The sequence below is a fragment of the Pithys albifrons genome, chromosome 15 (genome assembly GCF_047495875.1).
Source record: "Pithys albifrons albifrons isolate INPA30051 chromosome 15, PitAlb_v1, whole genome shotgun sequence".
In the NCBI taxonomy this organism is placed as follows: domain Eukaryota; kingdom Metazoa; phylum Chordata; class Aves; order Passeriformes; family Thamnophilidae; genus Pithys; species Pithys albifrons.
The window spans coordinates 8,487,252-8,510,050 of NC_092472.1; the positions used below are offsets into that span (position 1 = coordinate 8,487,252).

Here is a 22,799-nt window from a genome sequence, read left to right on the forward strand (position 1 = left end):
CCCCCCCCCCCAAAAAAAAAAAACAAAAACCACAAAAAACCAACAACCCCCCCCCAAAAAAAAACACAAAAACCCCAACCAACCAAAAACACAACCAAAAAAACCCAACAACCAAAAAAACTAGAGGCAGAAGCAGCATTTGTATCTCCCAGACCTAGAAATATTTATTATAGATAATGGCTACAGCAAAATTAGTAAGCTTCAGAAAGCAGCATACCATCTGCAGGACCTCTGGGAGTGGGACAGGGACAGCCACACATGGGGCAGATGTGGCTGTTCTGTCCCTCTGCTCAAGGAGTGGCTCCTCAGCCAAGGCCAAGCAGGTGCAGCCAAGCCTCGCTCCTGCAGTGCCCCCTGTGTGCCCCCCCGTCCTCCTCAGGAACTGGATCCCAGTGGAAGTGCCACCGTCCAGCTTGGCTGGGTAAGGAGGATGCAGCAGACTTGCCCTGCTCAGCCCAGCGCTGGCTGCCATCCAGCCCGGTAGCTCTCCCGCAGGAGTCATTGTAGGTAAACAGCATTAGAATGAGCTTGTTTGCACAAGAGCTGCTCTGACAGCAGCTGGAAGGATGAGTCGCAACCAGCCCCAAAAGCCCCAGCTGCAGCAGCAGCCAGAGGTGCATCCTGGCCAGGGCCATGGAGGGTCAGTGGCCCCAGTGCCACAGCCCCGACCCCTCAGCTGGCCCTGGGCACCTCCTGCTGTGGCAGAGTTGGACACAGCAGCACTTCCCAGTGCAGCCTCGGGAAAAGATCCTCAGCAGCTGCTCAAGCAGGAGGAACCACCCTGGGCAGCCCAGAGAACTTACCTTTAGGTGTGTTTGTGGAGAGGGCTTTGGACAAGGACACGGAGCGACAGGACAAGGGGAAATGGCATCACACTGACTGACAGCAGGGTTAGATGGGATGTTGAGAATAAATTCTCCCCTGAGGGAGAATGGCACTGCTGTCCAGGGAAGCTGTGACTGACCCATTCTTGGAAGCGTTCAGGACCAGGCTGGACAGGGCTTGGAGCAACCTGATCTAGTGGAAGGTGTCCCTGCCCATGGAAGGGGTAGAAAAAGATGGTTTTTAAGGTCCCTTCCAGCCCTGTGTCAGGGAGATGCTCACATCAAGGGTTCCTTTATTCCCACATTCCAGCCCTTCTGGGGCTCATTGCCAGAGCCTCTCTCATTGCCCATCCCTCCTCCACCACTCTTCACCCACAGGTGGTTGTGAAGGAAAGCTCTGACCAACCCACAGATGTTTAATAATCTGATTGCCCAGGGTAACAGCTGGACTTCAGTGCAGTGCAGGGCAGGGAGGGGGGAGCAGCAGGCAGGCGGTGACGAGCATTATGGGGGGCTCCCAAACAGATGGACCCACAGCAGCAGGGACATAGAAATCTCCTTGTGGAGACGGGTTTGTTCAAACTCCGCCTCACTCCCACCTCCAGACCCTATTCTGCCATCCCCTCCTAATCCAAGCCCACGGCTTGTCTCCAGGGCACCCGGCTGCTGCAGATTTTTCCCCTTCCTGCGTGCGTCAGTGAGTTTAGAGCCCAGGTGTGATTTTCTAGACCCTTTTGTCTGAGGTTTAGAAGCAGAATAAGCTTCATTAGCAGAAGGGAGGATTTGCAATAAGTAATAGGTAGGTGCTACCTCGTGAGCCATCAGCGTTGTGCTAAATTACCAGCTGCTTTGCCAAACTCATCTGCAAACAATCAGCTCCTCACCCAGAGAATAGAGCCTTAAACAGCTATTTCTTAAAAAAACCCTTTGCTTTTAATCTTTATTTCCCAAAAGCTAAAATTTTGAATTAGCCCAAATGGTATAAACTATAATTGCTTTGAGGTTTCTGGTTCGTTAGAATAATTAAAATACCACACGCTCGCTGATAAAACACCACGTCCCTCCATCACTGGGCTCTGGGTTTGTGCAGGTAAATTATTCCCTTGACTACAGACCCACCTGGTCCACCGATGTGCTGAACTGGTGTCAGCAAGCTGGGGGTTTGGCCTCTTCTTCCAAGCAACCAGCAACAGGACAAGAGGAAACGTCCTCAAGATGCACCAAGGAAAAAGCATCCAACCCAATCCCAATCCAACTGCAACCCAAATCCAACCCAATCCAATCCAACAAATCCAATCCAACCACAACCCAATACCAAACCCAACTCAACCCAACTCAATCCCAACCCAAACCCAACCACCACCCAATGTCAAACCCAGTCCAACTCAACTAATCCATCCACAATCTAACCCAAACTAATCCCAACCCAAATCCAACCCAATTCAAGTGCTACCCAACACCAAACCAAACCCAGTTTGAATGCAACCCACCCCAAATCCACTGCAAACCCAACCCAACACAATCCCAGAACCAATCTGATCTAACCCAAATCCAACCACAAGCCACTCCACACGACCCAGAGGCCCCAGCAGGGCACTGGGAGGTGTGACAGTAGCACTGGCAGTAGCCTGAGTACTCTCAAACCATCCCAGATGCTTCATTTCCTGCTTCAAAACTTAAAAAAATCAGTAAAGAGACAAGGGCAGCCCTATCACAGGCCTGTGAGGACCTGAGAAATGCCATGTGTGTCAGTGGCCACTGGGACACTGGGATCAAGGCTGGCCCATGGTGGCCTGGCCATGGCCAACTTGTGAGACTTGTGCCATTGACCTGAAACATGGCAGGGCTGTGCTGTGAGACTCATCTGATGTCAGTTCCAACAGATATTATTGCACCATCTCTTTTTTTGTTTGTTTAATGCCTGAAATGACAGGCCAGGGACCACGGGAGAGGCTCTGCCCATTGGCAATGCCACCACCCAGCTTTCACATCATTTTGACTAATGATTTTAATATTAAGCATCAAAAGCCCTGTCAGGCTGTTTTAGAAAAGTATTTCCTATCTTTAATTTCTCTTGGAATAAACTGATGTTTACGACACTACTAAAGCTGGTCCAAAATGGGAACATTTAGTAAGCGTTCCAGCCAAATTTTTCTTTTTGGAAAGTTTTAATTAAAAAAAAATATTCCACTGGCGCTCCTGTAAGAGCAATAACTTCTGCTTCAGCTTGATTTCCCTTTCCTGCAGGAGACATCTCATAAATATGTCTGCGTGGGACTTTTGTTCCCAGAAACTCTCTAGGTAGCACATCCAAAAGCTCTCAAGTGCCTTAGAAAAGGAATTTACTCCTATCTAAGAGTACAAGAGCATCTGAGGAGCCAAAGGGGGACACTGCATGGAAAGGTTTTGTGGGGACACGGCTGGCAGCAGCCTCCTGGCACTGGGTGGGCTGTGCTGGTGCTCACACAGCATTGCTAAACAGGCCCTTAAATACCATGTCTCTAAATAATGCCTTTTGGAGTGTTTTTGGCATGTTTGCAATTCCCATTCATCCACAGCACTCTCTGCTCCAGCAGCATCCCATGAAGTCAGGAGGGGTGGTGGAAGAGCAGCTCTGAATGGGACAGTCCCAAACACACGCAAATAGTGATGACAAATGAAATCTTTTTAAAAAAATCCATTCCATTACTCCTTCCCATCCCTCTCCTACCCTTCGGGAAGGGGTTTTTGTACACCCACTCCAGGCAGGGCCAGTGCCAGCTTCAAGCAGCCCCAAGGTCCCGGCACCGGCCGCAGCCTGGAGTGATGCCGAGGCAGGATAAAGCCCAGCCCCATCTGATGCCAGGGCTGGAAGACTGGCCCCATCCTCAGCTTCAGGAAAACCAAGAAATGGCACAAATGTTGACTATTTAATCCAAGGATGGACATGAACCACCAACATGTCAGTGAAACGCTGGCTTTTATCCCTACAAACCTGTCACCCTCCTCATCCAACACCTCAGAGAAGAGACCACCGGGCAGCTGTGGGACTTTAACCCCTGACTAAATCACATCAGAGAGGTGAGCAACCCAGAGCATCCCTTGAGGGGCTGGGGTGTGATCCTGTGGGAAAATGCTGTGCCACCCACCTTGGAAAGCAGGAAAAAAATTATCAACTTTTTCCTCTTTTTTTTCCCCCCCCTCAAGACAACAGCCCAGGAAGTATAATTACTGTGGAAGAAATGTAAAGAGGGCTAAAATTTCAGCTCCCTCCTCTCTCAGTGACACAACAGAGTGGACAAAGCAGCAGCCCAAGGCTGGAGGGGGTAAGGGGGACCAGGGAGTTTGGGAGCGTCTCTGTAACTGGTTTCAAATGTCCTTCGCTTCTCTCATTACAACTCTTCTAAAAATATCAAATATAGATCTTTCCCTCATAATATTTTAAGATACTCTATTTATACATTAATTCTTTCAAAAGTAAAAAGTGACACATACAGCAATTCAGTCACTCAGAGTCTTTAAAATTATTACAAAAAGCCACAACAGCCATCCCCAGGGCAGTGTCAGCGGCGTTTCAGCACGAGACTCACCACCACAGGCTGGAGGTGCTTTTGAGACTTTGTTTTATAAAATATAAGAATTCAAGCTCTCAATATCCTGGCTTTGCAGTCAAACAGGGCTCCTTCTTCCTTCCCCTTTAAAAATAACCTGGAATGACGAGGGATTTGCACACTTGCTCCGCCGAGTCCACACAGTGTGTCCACGGAGGCAGGAGCATCCTCTGAGGGCAGGTGGAGCTGAAGGGCTTGTCTTTTGCTCTCCACAGACCCCAGGCTGGCCACACCAACAGCAAATGCTCTCTGAGGATGGAAATGATTCACCTTGCACAAGCAGCACTGCACAGACTTGGCACGGACAGGCGACACGCCAGGCTGCAAGCAAGGAGATGCCTAAAAAATAGTGCTGTAGAGTGGCAGATGGAGCTCCAACACGGCACATCAGCAGCCTGGGCAATGCTGGGAGCATGGATGTGTTTGTGCAATGGGAATTGGGAAGTACCAAGCAGCCAAACAACAGGAGTGGAGTTGGTCTGGGGCTGCACCAGGAAGGCTGGCACAGTCTGCTCACCTCACCCAGCACTGAGGTTTACCTCACAAAAATGGAAATCTTTAAAACAAAGAGTTTGAGAGGTTTGGTCCAAAATATGCTTGCTCTGCCATGCCAAGCCCTGCCAGCCCCAAGTTCCCCCAGAACCCACCCAGGGTTTGCTCTTGCCTGCAAGACCCAGCACCATGGTGGCACAAGAAGGGTGGTCGTTCACTGGGGCTGCCCCAGTCACCATGGGGGGCTCAGCCCCCTCAAACCACTGCTGCAGCCCCAGCCTGGGGTTTGGTATCAGCCAAAAGCACCTCACCCCTTTCCCTGCCCCCAAGAACAGCTGGGTGCTCCTTGGCAGCATGGAGAGTGTTGCTTAGGCTGGTTGGAATGCGGAAAAAGGAGCTGGGAGCACAGGACTTGCTGCCAGCCAGTCCTTGGCGAGGACACTGGTGGGTTGGGGCTCCTTGGCCCTCGCTGACACTCCATGCAGCCAGGAGATGGTCCTGCTGTGAGAAACACCCGGCTCAGGGGCTCTGGTTCCATTCACAGTCTGCAGGCTCAACCCCTCAGAGCACTTGGCTGCAGCGTGGAGCTGTCCCTTTGCTGGTTTTCTCATCACTGGGCTGTGGCTTCAGGCATCTCTCCATCTCCCAAGGACTGCTCCCACACAGCTCTGGTGCTCACCAGGAGGGAGAGGAGCATGACATGATCCACAGAAACATCCATCACAGTGGGCACAGGGAAGTCCTCACCCCATGTCACACAGGGGCCTGCAGGACTCCACCATGGATACCATGGAACACTCATCAGTGATGCTGTGCACACCCACAGTTATAAGAACTCCACATAGTTCTCAGGGATCAATCCTGTCTTGCCATTGAGGGTCCCTTCCAGCCAGCCAGGCTCCTGGGATGGGTGAACTGAGGAGAGAAGGAAAGGGCAGGTCAGTACAGGAGAGGACTGGGGCTCTTGCTCCTTGTGTGCTGCCACTGTTGAAGCTGCTCTTGGAAGAAAGTTAGACCTTTAATTTGCATTTATTTTTAAGAATGGAAAACTAAGAGAGTTAAAAATGAGCTTTAGGGTCCCTTCCAACCCAAACCATTCTGTGAATCTGTGAACACACCAAGGGCTCAGACAGCTGAAGTGCTCTGTCTGTGCCTGCTCTCCCATAGGACTCCTCAGCCTCTCCTTCCCCAAGTGAATCTTGCTGCAGGACCGAGTGAGCCACGCGCTCGGCTGCAGATGACGTGTCCAGATACTACCTGGGGCTGCTGGGCTGGGGAAAGTGAAGCATTTGGGATAAAAATGAGGGTTCAAAACTTCCTGCAGATTTGGGCTACAATCTCTTTGAGGTTGGAGACAACATGGTTAACTCCATCATGTGGTTAACTCCATCTCTGTAACCCTGCGCATCCCGGCTTGGCCTCAGCCCAGTCTGGGAGGGAAATTGCATTAGCAAATGCTCCCGGCGGGAAAGCAAACCCTGCAATCTGATTGTGTGCAACCAGAAACCTGATCAGTACTCAAAAGCCTTTCTTTATTTAATCAACTCCTGAAAATGTGTTGATTTTGCAGGAGCCAGGCCAGGGTTGCTTTGATGAAGGCAGAGGAATATCCCCTCCACCTTCCACAATAATGGTGAGAAGTCAATGTTCCAGAGCTGCCCCAGCCTCCTGTGACTCTGCAGGTCTGACTGTTCATGCCTCATCTGGAATCACCTGCACAAGACACAAGTTAACTGGAGCTCTCAAATTTCCTGTTACTGACCATGTTGGTGTTGCTCAGTGTGGGCAGCAGTACCCCAATATCACAGCTGGACTGAGCTGCTGCTTGGCCATGAAGCTTAAAGTCAAACTAGAACCTGTCTTGAAGTATTTCCAAGATTTGTTTGCCTTTGCTGGCGTTCGTAAAGCCCCTTGATCACAGCAAGACTCCCACCAACACACTGGTTCCAACTCCAGCCAACGTGAGCCTCGGCTGCGCTGCTGAGTGACTGGAACAGGCTGTGTACATTTTCCCTTGAATAATCCATTGACTTTTATCAGCAAACATAATGTATTTAATTCAAACTTGTTCCCCTCCTAATTCCCCTTTGAGCTGCTCTGATTCCCACGGGCTCTCAAAGGGGAGACCATGTTTATTTATTAGATAACTAAGGAGCTGCTTAGATGAAAGGTTGTCTTTAATTCACATGCATTCATTCTCTTCCCCTTTCTGCTGTATTCTCTATATCCCAGGGCGAAATCCGTGCCTGTGGTAGCAGCTTCCCCAATGACAGTGCTTAACATATAAAAGCCAAGAACTACTTTTCTTTACACTGGGATTTTAACTAAGCCAGAGCTGCTCAGTTCCATGGGGCACAGACACTTGGTGCAGGAAACAGAAAAATCTGTGTTCATTATTGTGGTCTCTGACTATGCAAAGTCCACCTATTCCAGTATCCAGAAGGACAAAGCACATGATATTTTTCCATCTCCTGCATGAAACATTACAGCAACTGCACAGAATATTTCTGGTGCTGATACCTGGAATCTAACCTGCCCTACCCCGAAGCCCTCCAGGAATGGCTCTGTGTATGACAAGCACTGGGGCAGTCCCAGCTTACCAGGTTCTTCCTTGAACTCAGATGAACAGTCTGTACCCACAGGAGGGCCATGGCACAGTCACACCACCTCGCTCTGTCAGTGGCACCGGGCGCAGCTCTCACCATCCCACTTGCCCAGCACACCAGGAACCACATCCTGAATGCTGCATTGAAAAATGAGCCCATGTGCCCCTGCAGCCCCAGGACTCACCATTGTCAAACACGGTGCCAGCCGTGAAGGAGAGCTCTGAGTCGTGCTCAGCTTTGCAGGCGTAGAGTGCGCGAGCTTTGCGCAGGGGGGAGCTGCAAAGAGAGGGCAGAGATTGGTACAGCCAGACAGACCAGCACCCCTGCTGTGCCCAGGGGGATCACATGCTTGTTGAAGAGGGATCCAAAGGCCTCTGCTGCTCTGTGAGGTCCCATGGCGACATTGCTCAGGAGAAGCACAAGAAAGCGCCCGGAGGAGGCTGAAGATTCTTAAGGATGAGCCACATTTCACCACAAGGTAAATCCCAACCTGAGCCCAGCTGGCACTGTCAGGACAAGAGCCCACACTGGTGCCCACACAACAGCAGGCCAAGCCCAGGTTCCCAGGAGAGCTCCAGGCACTGGGCTGGGGCTGGAATGTTCTGTGAGTCTGTGAGGGGCCATCACCAACAAGAGGCTGGCACAGAGCAAAGGGGCCACTCTGCCAAAGCCGTGACTCCTGGGTGCAGCTGCAACCACAAGACTTCTCAAGACAAAATTAGCACTCAGGGAAAGGTATTTCAAAACAGAAAACCAAGCAGGTCCATGAAGAATTTGCTGCACTTCTTTAGAGACTGTACCTGAAGGTAAAAATGATTTTAACAGCCATTAGATAATGCTGGAAGTGTCAGCGTGTCCACGCTGTGGGGGAGGGAATTGGAGCAGAGAGAGCTGGGAATGAAGTGATCCACTGACAGAGCAGGGGAAAACAAGGGACCACAGGATCCCCCCCAGCAAAACAGAGGCACACAAAGCTGTCCCCACACCTGGAACCTCCTGGGTTTGGGCTGGAGCAAGGCTGACAGAAAGCTGGGACATTGCCAGGCTATGGTGACAGTGATGGTGACGGTGATGGTGACAGTGCCAACCTGCCCAGGCACTGGGCCACCCCACCAGCTGGCCCTATCCAGCACTCCACAGGCTGCTCAGCTGGGACATGGCCAAGAGAAATGATGGAAGTGCCCCCAGGAGCTGATGGGGTGGGGAACAAGGCGTCACCATTCTCAGGTCAGTAGTTTCACCAGCTTTTATCTTTCCAAGGACTTGAACTTCTGCAGAGTTCTGAGTAAGCCCAGGGAAGCAGCAGTGCCTTGAGGCAAAAACAGTTCCCCTTCACACCAAACCCCAAACCAGGGGAGCTGGAAATGGTTTTGGCTTTGCTGTGAAGAGAGCCCTGAAATGGAGGTCTTTCCTCTCCAAATTCCAGCTGCCTGACACAAGCAGCTCCCAAACACTTAAAACCCAGGATGGGCAAACAATCCTCCCACTCCAGAGGGTCCTTCACTGCCAAGGGAGGCACCACTCATATGGAATGCTTAAGAGATCATCAGATGAAAGACAGAAGGTATTTGCAGGCTTGCTACCTTGAATTATTCAAATTGTTGGTTTTCCCCCAAAAAAAAACCCTTGCACTCCAGTCTCCAGTGACCCTTGCCCACTGTCTGCTCTCTGGCTATCATTGTGCCCAGCCACACCAGGGGCTTTCAGAGACCAAAACACTGAATCCTGGTGGTTGCTCCCATTGGGTTCTTGCCTCCAAACACGGCCCAAGGCCAGCATGGCACTCCAGAGTGTCACCCATCCACCCTTCTGTGGACAGTTGGGGGATGCTGAGCCTGTTCCTGAGGAGGAAGGCTGCTCACAGGGCATCACACACTGGCAGCCTCTGCAGATGCACAGCCCTGTGCCAGCAGCATCTGTGTGGCTGCAGGTGTGTGGAAAGAGCTTTTAGCCTGTACCTGGAACCACCAGAGAGGTCTGTCACATTTCCCACGTGCAGGGACTGGTGCCCTGGCCCTGTGCCTGCCAAGGGCTGGGAGTCATGATCCACCGGGAATGGCAACAGCCTCTTGCTCCACTGTGCCAGGGTGGGCTCAGACAGCAGAAATCCCATCCAAGGGCACCCAACACACAGCCCAGTGGTGACACTTCCTGGCCTTCCCAAACAGAGAGTCCCTTGGGTCCTGTGTCCACAGTGCAGCCCTGGCATGACGGCATCGCCAGTGCCAAGGGAACAGGACCCCCACACAGCACCCACTCCTGGCACCCCAGGAGGCATGGAGGACTCCACGGGGCACCACACAGCACAGCCTGACCCACTCTTCCAGGGGCCACTGGGAATCCTCTGCTGGTCCATCTGCAACTTGCAGGACCAATTTGCTCCAGAAATGCCCAAGCACACAGACATGGAGAGTGAGCAGCAAATGTCTGTGCTGCCCCATGTCCTTCATCCTCCTCAGATCACAGATGAGGCAGTGGCCAGAAAATGAGGGATGACTGTGCTTTCCAAAGGCTCTTTACTCCTTGTAGTACACTTCTTACCTTTGTAGAGCAGAGCAAAGCCAAGGCAGGAGTTGAAGTAGCCAGGGAAAACCACCAAGAATGGCAGCAACACCAGGCACTGCAGCCACGACCTGTGAGCACCAGCTCCTGCTTGTCTGAGCATGACATCCCTGAAGGCCCAGGGGGATTTAAAGGGTCTCTCCTGGGGCAGGAGGGTTTGAAAGGTCCTCTCTTGCTGAGTGCAGACAGCTGTGTTGCAGGGTTTTGAGCAGGATGCAAAGGGAAAGGGGAGTGAAGTGGGGAAACTGGGGAAAGTAAACAGAAACAGCAGAAGCAACAAAAAGCCAAGTGAATTGTGCAACAGACCTGATGGGGGATGAGTCGCTGGACGTAGAGGAGGTGGGCATAGGACTTGATGGCGCGGAGAACATGGGCCAGGATGGTGAGAGGGGTGACGTTGGGCTTGGATTCTGAGGGCTGCAAGACATAACCAGAGACCTTATCAACGTGCAACCACAGCAACAAACAGCAACCGAGAGACAGTGAGACGACAACCGACGATAGCAAGTGCCTTGGGAATATTCAGAGCATGAGACACAGCTACGAAATGAAGTGCCAAGACCTTGGGAAGTGTTTCAAGGCCAGATCTGCATTTCTCTGGACAACAAGAGCTGGATCTTCAAATGAACCCCTGCTTCATTGCCCCATCTGCTGAGGAGGGTCTTGCTGCTGGCAGCCTAGCCACTTACCTGCCTTGTATTTCCCCCAGTGATGCCAGAAATCGCTGCTGGTATTTCTGGACATTAATGATGCCTGTGAGCAGCCTCCACCCGCTCTGTATGTCACTCACTGCAGTGCTCATGCATTCAGTGCTATAAAAATGTCATTGATTTTGTTTTCCACATTTTACATTGCAGAATTCTTTTCTCCCTCTCATGCAAACAACTTTGTTTCAAGACACAGCTGTCAAGGGAGTCTGAATTAAGTTACTGAACTGGTAAATGCACACAGAAGTGTTTGGTTCCTTCAAAACTGTGTGATTCAGGTCATTCTCAGGATCACCAAAAGCAATTACTGTACTAAAATACCAATTTGACTCTGATTCATCTACTGTTTCTATGCTTAGTAACTCATTGGTATTCCTGTCCAATTCAGAGTATGAACTTCATCCCTGATAAAACACCAGAAAATCCTCTCTCCACTGCAAATGCTTCTGTAAAAGCAGGAAGTTTTGTAAAAGCATCATGGTTTATGTTTTTATCTTGAGAGAGGGACAGTACCTCTGGTCACACAGGTCTGTGATGAGGTGGGAATGACTCACCAGCAACCCCCAGGACATCCTCATCCCTGTTCCTGAGCTGTGACCTCCAGAGGGAGAGGGAAAGGATACAGGGAATAGGGGCTTCAGAATATGTGGGAGAACCTCAGTCCTGCAGAAGGAGTTCAGACCAACAATTTAACCTTCCATAGTGTCCTCTGGCTGCCACCATGGAGGGATATTTATGACACAGACACTTTCCCCCTGGAAATTGGACCATCTCTGCTTAAGGCCAAACTCTTGGCTTTATGCCTTGCAGGAGCTGTGTCACTGGATTGAACAGACACTGATGGATTCCCTCTAGAATTACAGGCAACACCTTTATTATGTCAGAGGATTACATGTGTACAGAAATGGGATACAACAGTGCAGCGCCAGGGGCTGGGAAACAGGAAATGCTTCCAGAAGGGCTATAACCAGAGATCCTCAAAATGTTCACAGAATCATAGAATTGATTGGGTTGGAAAAGACCTCCAAGATCATCAAGTTCAACCCTTTGTCCAACTCCAGTCTTTTCTGCTAATAATCACCACTATTTAAGAACAATGCTTTTGCATTTTTTATCATCAAAACTGTCCATCTCTTGAAAAATGACCGATTACCCTGACAGCCGTTGGTACTTACCAGGTACTCCATCTATTCCCACCTCTAAACAGGAGATGCCACCAAGACCACCAAGTCATCCCAAACTGGTAAAATGAACCCTTCAAGCATCAGTTCTTGTAAACAGATGGCATGGCAATTCCCTTCTCCAAGAGGAGCCTGGCAAGGTGGAACTTGGAGAGGCGATGAGCCGATACATGGTTGGGCTTGACCCACCAAGAGTGGCCACCCACATCCCCCAGCCCTCCTGCCACTGCACCCACTATGGCTGCAGGCAGAGGCCTCGGGGTGCAGGAGGACACCTCACTGGGATGGCCATCGTGACATCCTGCTGGGTGTGCCAGTGATGGCACAGCCACCACCTCCACCACTGACCCTGGTCCTCCTCACTGCACGATACAAGGAAAATTCAGCTGCACAGAGCTCCAGGACTAGAAATTCCCAATGCATTTTGAGATGAAATCATGTCAAAAGAATGCAGCTCTCACTTGCCCTAAAGTCACTCTGTCATCGCTACACAACTGCGTGCCTGCCTCACTAATGGCAGCAGGGAATGCAATCAGCAGGATTTTCAGAAGTATCTCTGCAATGTTGGGTAAAAAAACCTGAGAGCAAGCACTGGCACTCAGGCCAGCCTCTGCCTAAGAAGTTATCAATAATTTGGAGTGGGATTTTGGATTTTGTCTTTGGATCCTTCGTGGGAAAGCAAACACTCTCTATGCCCACCAAACCAGTGAAGAGAACTGTTAACTGACTGGTGTGCAGATCACTGTTCCCACCAGGTTGCTCACAGAAGAGATGAACGTGATCCTGTGTTGACCAACCTGCTCCTGTGCAGCTCTGCTAAGTCCTTCCAGCACATTTCCTTGAGGAGAACCCACGGATACTTCAGAACCCACCTGAGCTGCACCTCAGCACTTACAGACTTTGGGGGTATGATGCACACAAAGGGTTCATCTCCCTTCCATGAAACACAGGTATTTATTTTCAAGATGCTGCTTGAGTATCACCTTTCTGAGCTTATGTAACTGCAAGACCCAAGTCCTGTCTCGAAGATGTCAGTGCACGTGAGCAAGCAGACTATCCCAAGGTCTCTGGCATTTTGGAAAACGTTTTTCTTGTAGGATCCAATTTCCTTTGTTTCTCATGGAAAGAGCAGAGGTGGTGAGAGGCTGGGGGGAAGTGCTGGCTGCTGCCTGCAGGCAGCAAATGTCCTCTGGACTTTTTTTTTCCTTCTTCTTACTCGAGAGGGCTTTGCGAAGGGCTCTTCCTGTTGGGTGCACAGTAGAAACAAAACAGAGAAAATTGCTGAGAACCAAAAAAACCACCAGAAGCAGGAAACAAAGAAGTGGCTCAAATTAGTCTTCCAAGGTGGGAATGGACTTTTCCCTAGCAGACTCTGCCAAGGGAACTCCATGAGTCTGTAGCCCAAAGCATCCCGAGGCTCTTGCTTTTCCTGCTGGTCCATCTGTGCTCTCGGAAGCAGCAACTGTGACCCTGCGGGAAGGGCCCTCTGCCAGGCACAGGCAGGGTGAGGAGGGCAATGTGCCACAGCCTCTGCAGGGGCACCTGCACCTTCCACTCCATGTACCCCTCTGGAAATCCCACTCTTCCAGCAAACACTGTAACTAGAAATGAATTTGGTGCTAAATCCTTCTCCCTGCTTCCTATGCCTGCTGTACACATTGCCTTCCCTATGCAGGTATTTAGTTTGCTGCACAAACACATGAAAAAAAGCAGTAACTCTTGCTTCAAGACTTTGCTGTAGCTAAAAAAAAACCCTTTTCTAACCTGTTTTCATAACCTGCCTCTTTCATTCCTCTTCCTTATCAATCCACCTGCCCCAGTTGCCTCGCTCTCCTCACCCAGCTCAGGCCCTCAAGGCATGTGCAGCTCTGAAGGGTGGTTCTCAGTGGGTTTCCAGACAACTTCTGCTGCTTTGTTCTCCTGGCTGAGAGGACATCGTTTCCACTTCAAACATGTTTACAACTTGTTGTTTATTTTTGTGGAACTCAGGGCTATTTCTGACACAGAACATCTCACAGCTATGGATGGGCAGAGCCTACTGATGGATTAAAGCCCTTTCATGAAATCACATCAAGAAAAACAACAATATTCCCTTTCTGACATGATCAGTACCTGAATGCAGCATAATACATCAAGGACCACCCAGCCCTTTACTCCCTGATCTGTTCCTATACAACAAAGTTCCAGAACATAAGGTTCTTCTCAAAGATAACAAGAAAAAAATTACAGCTTTATGTAATGCCAGGACACTTCAATTCTGCTGAAAAAAGGACAAGACTGCACTTCCCAGCAAACATGGCTCTGTTGCCTAAATGAAATGGGAGGCAGCCTTGGGTGGAGCTCATGCTATGCTGCAGGTCCTAGCAAAACCAGGAGCAGATGGATGGGCTCTAGAAAGCAGCTCCTGGGCACTGATTGCACTGTAGGTCAGGGACACACCATCCCATACCTGGCTACCAGCTCACAGGGCTCCAGACTGGCAGGACTCTTCCTCTGGTACTTTAACACAAGAAAAATTATAAACTCTCTCCAGAGTTATTCTCTCAGAAGCTATCTTGCTGCATGGCCCTTTGGGTGGAAAAAATGACACACTTAGGGAAATAAGCAGCTAAAATGCCCTGTGATCAGCATCTCTTGACCAACCTGGTCCAAAAAAAGCTCTGATTCTTCAGTGCGGACCTTCCCCACATCTCCATTTACCAGTTCCCCATCTCCATAAGCACAGATTACAGGATCTTCTTTCCAGTAACATGGGCATGTGTCTCTGCAATCCTGATGACACCCAGCACATGGGTTTGTCTTGTCACTTTGCTGCTTGGCTTATTTCCCACATGTAGAAATATTTCCCTGCTTTAGTCATTTCATAAACCATCTAAAAGCTTTTCCACTTGAATAAGAGAGAGACAGGGACGAGTTCTGACTTTGGGAAGGAGAGCTGGAGTTGTTGTCCCACTTAATAGGTATTCCCATTTCCAAACACAGCCGGATGATGCTTGATGGTGCAGAGGGATGTGATGACTGCGCTCGTTTGGTACAGTATTCTGGCATGGAGCTTAGAGCCTGCTGTTAACGCCGGAGAAAGTGAGTGAATAAGCAAGGAGTCAGCAATGAATGTGTTTTCAGCATGAGTAAGCATTGGAGGCACTGCAGGAAGGAAGTTTGCAGGACCAGCATGGTGTCAGCACAGGTGTCTCCCCAGCAGGTCAGATCCAGGTGATGGGAGCATCATAACATCTTAGCATGGAACAGTATTTCATTAATAGCTGCACAACTCAATTATAACAGAGAATTACTGGTGTCACCAGAAAGTTCCAACCCACCAATCACTGCTCTTACATGGGACCAGCACTGTAGGTGGGACAGGCAGGTCAGGGGAACGGAGGCAACCACAGGTCCACACTAATGGGGCTTGGGGTCCTTCCCAGAACCCAACTTGGACGTGATACAGAGTCACAGAATGGCCTGGGTTGGAAGGGACGTGAAAGCTCACCCTGTTTCATCACCTTGCCATATGCAGGGACACCTTCCACTAGACCACGTTGCTCCAAGCCCCGGCCAACCCGGCCTTGAACACTTCCAGGGATGGGGCAGCCACAGCTTCTCTGGGCAACCCGTGTCAGAGCCTCATCACCCTCACAGGGAGGAATTTTTATCTAATATCCCATCTAACCGTGCCCTCTGTCAGTGGGAAGCCATTCCCCCTTGCCCTGTAACTTCTTGTAAATAATGTTTCTCCATCTTTACTACAGGCTTCCTTCAGGGACTGGAAGAGGCAATTAGGTCACCCCAAAGGCTTCTCTTTTTCCAGGCTGAACAATCCCAATTCTCTCGCCCTTTCCTCATAGCAGAGCTGCTCCATCCCTCTAATGAACTTGGTGGCCTTCTCTGGACTTGCTCCAACAGGTCCATGTCCCTCCTGTGCTGGGGACCCCCGAGCTGGAGGCAGCACTGCAGGTGGGGTCTCACCTGAGCAGGACAGAGGGACATGTTCTGCCTCACTCCACCATTTGCTCAGCAGCTGTATTTTCTGCTCCATCAATACGCTCCTCCCTCTTCTTCTCTGCCCAAAAGGCTCTCAGCAGACTCAAAATCAAGCTGGAGGGTTTGATGTTGAACTGAGTGCTTTCAAACTGTGTTAAAGCTCTTAATTATTAATAGAAAAGTTGTAATGTGGCAGTAGGAAGCCAAACTGGCAGTTTAGGAGGGAAGTGTTTGTAAATCAGGAGCCAGCATCTTAGTCACAGCTTCTCCATCGTGCTGCAGCTTCTAACATGAGGTAATTCTGCCAGTCTGGGTGCATTAGTCACCAACAAATTGTGTTCGCAATTAAGCGGAACTCAACAGCCCTCCAGAAATCTCTCATTCTCTCTGGCATTCAATGCACTGCTATCTTACACCCTCCCTGAAAAAACTATCCCATCTGCCACCCCAACAAACCATATGGGATTTTTGGAAAATAAAGGAAATTAAAGTCCCTATGGGATCACAGCTCCCAGATCAGCTGGGGAGGTTGGTAGGATCAAGTATTTGAGCCAAACACACCCTGTGCACCATGTGGTCCCATGTCCCTGCCCAGCCAGGTCTGCCAGAAGCTCAGACCTGAGGTCTGTGGCTGAGGGGGACCTGCAGGGAAGGTGACCAGTACTGAACGATGCTGTCCCTGCTGCCAGCCACCATCCCCCTGCACTAGGGGAGGACAGCCCTGACCCCCTTCCCGAGGCTCTGTCAGGACCAGCCCTGCAGCACTGCTCTGGGAGTCCAGCTTTGGGTGCAGGGTGAGAGGATTTGGTCTTTATTTCCCCAAAACAAGCCTCCCTTTGGCTGGCAGAGCCATTCTGCTGCAGGGAGCCAGGAGGAATGCCCAAGGGAAGAGATGTTGGGAGCCGACTGCTCTGCCCAAGGCGCTCTCAGGGTCTCACATGAGCCCCAAAGGAAAACCCATCCAAGCAAGCACCCAAGGAGGGCAGGGATTTCAGGATGACAGCAACAACCCTTCCCGCAAGCTGGTATTGTCAACTTTCCAAAGGGAGAAAAGTTCCCTTTACTTTTTAAGTAATTTCTGGAAATGACCAGAACAGCTACTCCCCACCATAAAAATTTCATTCCTGGCTAAGGAATATTCCTTGCATAATTTGATGGAAGGCCATTTCCAGGCTCAAATCCTAGCAGAAAACAAAGATAGTTTATTTAAGCCTAATCAGCACCACAAACTCGAACTCTCATTTTTTACCATGCAAATATTCTCCCCGCAGCGTAAGGAGCCAACACCTGCCCACGTAGGGCACACACAGTGGGAAAAACAATGGGGATTATTTGGGCCTAAGAAGGTGATTCAAGAATAACAGATGAGTAAAGCCACTGCATAATAATTTTCTGCATTTACTTGATTTCCCTGATTTCCTTTTGTTTGTTTGGCCTTGTGCTGCTTTGCTTTTCAGCTCTCTGCAAACATCAGTTACGAGAGCTGAGCGGGGCATTTCACTGCAAAACCCAACAACTGCAATACTGAAATGATCCAATCTGATCGAATTTATCAAAAAAACCCCATTTTTGTTTTGTTCTGTTTTTTCTTTTTTCATATTTTTTTCACTTGAAAACACCAAATTTTATAATAACATTTTTGCCTCAGCAGCTCTCACCAGCAGAACTCTCCTCCTCCTCCAGTCACATATCCCCTCCCAGTGCAGCCCAGACAGGAGGTGTGAGTACCACAACCCTTCCAGTTTACTGGCCCAGCCTCAATTCCTCTCTCTGCCATCAAGCTTGGAGAACCCTCCCCAGTAATACAATACAGCAAAGATTAATAAATTGAATTAACTTCTTTTAGTTGGTTGTTTTTTCACTTCTTATTCCTCGTACTCTCCCAAATCTCCCTGTGCTGCACCCACTGCTGTGCCCAAAGTTCCCCTGAAGATCTCTATCACAACCTCCTGCTCAAGCAGGGGTTGGAAGGGGCCTTAGAGACCATCCAGTTCTACTCTCCTGTCACGGGCAAGGACACCTTCCACTATCTCAGGTTACTCCAAGCCCCATCCAACCTGGCCTTGAACATTTCCAGGGATGGGGCAGCCACAACTTCTCTAGGCTACGGTGCCAGGGCCTCACCACCCTCACAGGGAAGAATTTCTTCCCAATATCCCACATAACTCTGCCTTCTGTCAGTGGGAAGCCATTCCCCCTTGTCCCGTCACTCAGGAGTTTGTCCAAAGTCCCTCTCCAGCTATCCTGGAGCCCTTTTAGGAACTGGAAAAGGCTTTAAGGTGTTCCCAGAGCCTTCACTTCTCCAGGTGAACAGCCCCAGCTTCCAGCCTGTCTCCAAAGCATAGGGGCTCCAGCCCTCAGAGCACATTTGTGGCAAAAAAAAAAATTTCCTTGCTTCTCAGGATTCCCACAGAGTCTCTAGTGCAAGCTTTGAGCACTGTTTGGAGCAGGCAGCCCTTTCCATGCCCACACCTCCCTCCCCTCTCCCCACTCCCACCCCCAGCTGGTGTGATCAGAATCCAGAGGGATTTTCCTCTCCTCCACAGGGGTCACAGACATTGGTGCTCATGTTTTTCCAAGTGCTGGTGCAGGCAACAACAACAGATGAAACACTGCTCCTTCCTCCCATCAGTGCCTTTTCCACTGCTGGCTACAGGAGCCGGGACACCCTCCCTGCTGGACGCCTGTGGATCGCTCACTCCCTGCAGAGGCGCGGTGCGGAGCTGGGAGTGGGAGCAGTGCCAGCGTGCGAGGGCAGGTGGGGAACTGGCGGCTGTTCCTGTGCTCCTGACTATGTCCCAGCTTAGCACAGCCCTGTCACCAGTGTCTGCACAGCGGGGCGAGCACAGCCAGGGGATTGGGTTACCCCCAGGTGAGATAAACTGGTGCCGTGACAGCTCCAGCTAATTTGTGAAGTTAATTAGGCACAGGGATCTCCTTTCAGAGGAGACAGGATGTCTTTGAGAGCGAGCAGCCCTGTTCTACTCAGCCCCTTCAGGGGGAATTGCCAGCCCTTTGCTGGGAAATTGGATCGTGCGGGAGGGGTGGTTGCGCCAGGACAGCCACCCCGCAGGGTGGTCCCCATCTGAACCCCACTCACGCTCCGCTCTGCAGCCCAGCTCCTTCCCAGCTGGAGCTCCTGGGCCACTGGGGAGGTTTGGGATGTTTTCAGCACTCTCAGTGCCTGTGTGGTGCTGCTGGAGACCAGCACTGCCTCAAAAACACTCCCATAGCCATCAAAAGACTTTTACAAGAAAGAGTCTGGGCTACATCCTCAGTTTTGAATTCAATCTCCCCGCAGAAAGAGAAACCAAAGAATGTGTTCGGCCGTTTCTCTGATATATTTCATCCAAGGTGACATTTATAGGTGGCAGGAAAACCTAATGTACCATCATTTTGCTTTCAGCAGGCTCAATAAAAATTTTGGCTGGGCTTGCACTTGAGATTCTGCCCACAGGAAACTCAGATGCCGACTGAGAAGAGCTGGGAGCAGAGCTGGACACAGGGGCTGAGCAGGCTGGGGTGAGCAGAAATCAAAGTGGGGAAGGCAGGCAGGAGAGCAGGGAGAAAGGCCTGGCCAGTAGGATGATGATCCTGAGCTCCACACACGACTGCGGAGCACTCATCACACACACTCACAACATACACTGCCTGCAAGTGCCCCAGGGAAGGCTTTGTTGTAGCATCTTTGATTCCTGCATCCAACCCCTCACAAGGACCAGATGTATTTCGAATCCTGCTCTATTTGAAAGTAAAATTTCCATGAGTCAATATTTGTCTGAGACAGTTTCTTTGAAGAAGATGCTGCTGCTATGCAGCAATCTCCACACTAATTACAGGAATTAGGAAAGCAATGGGAGTGCAAGTCTCTATTTTTTTTCCAGGGCTTTCCAGAAAGCTGTCTTTTAAGCATCATGTGCTGCTGAAGTTTAAGGTGCTTTTTTTAGACCTCTTGGAGGGAAATCTAATTTAATTCAGTTTGCAAGAAGCACCCTTAGATGTTCCCAGAGCATCACTCGAAGAGAACAGTGTTCTTCAAAGGCAGAAACTTCTGAGAAGTCTCCTGACAGGCAGAACTGGGAAAAGCTGTGGACGGTGGGAGTCAGGCTGAAGAAGCTGCAGGGACGGCCTGGAGCGTGGTGCCTCTGAAGAGACTGTCTGTCTGTCTGTCTGTCCCCTGCAGCCACCCACACATCCCATATGGACAACAGCACCCACAGCCATGGAAAGGCAGTGGATTCAAAGTCACCACAGAATTCATTCCTGCTGGGAAAGGAATGATGGGCGCCCGACCCCATTAGTGAAGGGTTCTCAGTCTGACAAATTACCTTTGTTTTAATGGATGAGCCCATAGAAAATATTTTGACATATGACCACTGGATCACATGGGGTTGGCCACACGGCTGGAGACTTGTTTTATGAGAATATTTGGCTTAATTTTCAAGTTCAATTTGTGGAAAGTTTCTAGACCAAGAGCCAACTAAAAAGTGAAAGAGCTAAAGCTTTGCACAGTTGTTGTGCCAAACTCCAGGGCACATGAAAATCCCACACAGCAAAAGAACAGACTCCACCTTTTCCTCCTATGAGCCCAGAGGGTCTGGGGGAGGTGCCATCCCATTGGCACAGGGCTTCTCTTGCCCAAATATTCCCCTTTGAATGAAGTTTGTCACTTCCCTCTGCCCCCCCAAAACAAATCCCAGCTCCTGTGGCCCACCAGCATCATTCTTTTCCACACATCTTCAAATACCTCATGGAAGCACATAGATGCTCAAAAAATAAATCCTGGATTATTTAAACACAGCATGGGAAGGAACTCATAGAATCGTTATGGTTGGAAAAGACCTCCAACATCAAGTTCACATTTTTTATGAAATTTATACATGTATATATAGAGAAATTTTAAGTTGTATGGCCAACAGTAACTAAGCCTCAAGTATATTTATCTGTGGAGTACACTGAGTTTGCTGCTTGTGTTTTCCATGCATCAGGTTTAAGGATGTTTGCCAGAGCACTGAATCACTCTGGTTTTATGGAGCTTTCTTACCACAGGCATGATCTAGGACTCCCAAGCTAAAACTGTTTTAAAAGAAACAAACATGTAGACACCCTCGAAACAGTCTGCACCAAAAAAAATAAATAAGTCATAAGATAGTTTGAATATTATGTCATCTGGAATCAACCAAGCAGCAGACTGGGAATTTAAGGAGCTTTTCACAACTAAGAGGACTGGGAGATAGGCGGGTTCTGTTCTAACCTGGCAATGATCTCTGCTCCTTCTGAGTTTGAACCAACCCTTGTCTGAGACACAAAATCCAGTGCCTGGCGCCACCTGCTCCATCCCTACCTCATATCCCTGCCCCAGCCCTGCTCCATACTTGTACCATCCCTGCTCCTGGGAATGCCCAGGTCCCCCAGCAGATCCCCAGAGCAGGATGTTGGCTTTGCTGGCTAAATCATTTGTCTTTTTCTTCCCAAATTTGGCCTTTTTCCCCTCTCTCAGGCTGCCCTGCAGGGCTGCCAACCACCCTTCACCGCGCTCATGATGAGCCTCCTCAGCAAACCCAGTTTTCTTTTGGATACAGAACTTTACACCTTATTTTTGCTGTGCTGTCCCCAATCTTTCCTCATAAACTTTTAATATTTCCTGTGACTCCAAACACGAGAGGAAACACATTTGGGGTAACTTCAGTCCACTCTGTTGCAAATGCCATAGGCTGACTTTCAGCTGCTGGGACAGTTCCTGGCTACAACCACTATGCCCTCCAGACACAATGACGAGCAGATCTGGTTTTAGGTGTGTCCCAGGGCTCTTCCCTGTTCCCACAAGCAACACAGCAGCACCTTGGACCTCTGTAAGAAGATGGGAAAGATGTAAATCCTAAGCAGCCACATGAGAGGAGGTATCAAGGGGAGGGGAGACAAAATAATTGTGTATCATGACACTGCCTGGAAGGCAACACTGTGAGCAGCAACTTCCCTGAGGACTCAGGGTTGGTGATCCAGGGTTGAGGGGCCAGCTCTTGCACCAGCTCCAGCCATTCCACCCCACTGGGACCACAGATTCCAGGTGTAAAGCCCCCAGTCCCAGCCTACAACCACAGTTGGGAAGAGTTCCACTCCTCTTATAAAGCAATTTAGATAAGGTTTTTCCGGAGCAGCTCTGATTACGAGAGTTTACCTAATCTCTAAAAAATGCCATTTATTGTTTGGCAGCTCGAAGATCCACCCCTCTGGGCTGGCCTTGGCGATCCAAACCCAGATTAGGCAGAAGCCCAGAGTTCTGGGGTCTGGGCTGACCTTTGAGTGGCTGCACGGAGCTGGAATAGAGTGAGACACTTCCCTCCAGCCCCAGTTTCCATCTGGGGTTTGCTGCACCTCTACCAATGGTCCCTGGCACACACTTGGGTGCTCAGGGAATCAACTCCCGGACAAAGGGCAGCAGAGGACACACAGTGGCAGAGGGTCCCAGGGGGACCCCAGCCCTGTGCTTCTGGCCCTGACACGCCTCTCCAGCTCTTGGCTTTCTCCAGAGCCGCAGTGGCTCCCGGCCAGGCGGCCACAATGCAGTGGAAGGAAGAAGAAACAGCTTTGTTTTACCCCAAGCCTCACAATTAATCAAAATCCTGTTTCCTCGTTGTCCCACATTCTCCACCCCAAATGCACCAGGCAGCTTCCACCCTTGTCAGAGAAACAGAAAATTAAATTAAAGTAAACAAGAAACATCTTTGCCACAGCAAGCACCACCTGGGTGGCATTTAGAGTCCAGTGAAAAACGAGATCCTGCTGAGCAGGCTGGCAGCCCCATCTTGCCAGTCCCTGGCCCCTGGAATCCCCTCCTGGGCATCAGCTCTCCCAC

The 22,799-nt window shown here is 50.0% G+C and overlaps 1 protein-coding gene across 3 annotated transcripts in view; it reads right to left on the reverse strand.

Annotated features, from left to right (window-relative positions):
• Window positions 1–4,222: 4,222 nt before the first annotated feature.
• The window catches only part of ARHGAP26 (Rho GTPase activating protein 26), a 112,265-nt gene continuing 93,688 nt past the window's right edge, over window positions 4,223–22,799 (reverse strand). Inside the window, exons 21-23 of one of the 3 annotated variants that reach the window (XM_071569831.1) lie at window positions 10,381–10,491; window positions 7,697–7,788; window positions 4,223–5,821 (exon numbers count right to left, since the gene is read on the reverse strand). In XM_071569831.1, coding sequence (XP_071425932.1) covers window positions 5,733–5,821; window positions 7,697–7,788; window positions 10,381–10,491 — 292 coding nt within the window. In that variant the 3' untranslated portion in view covers window positions 4,223–5,732. The other 2 variants (XM_071569832.1, XM_071569833.1) reach the window with 2 other exon arrangements.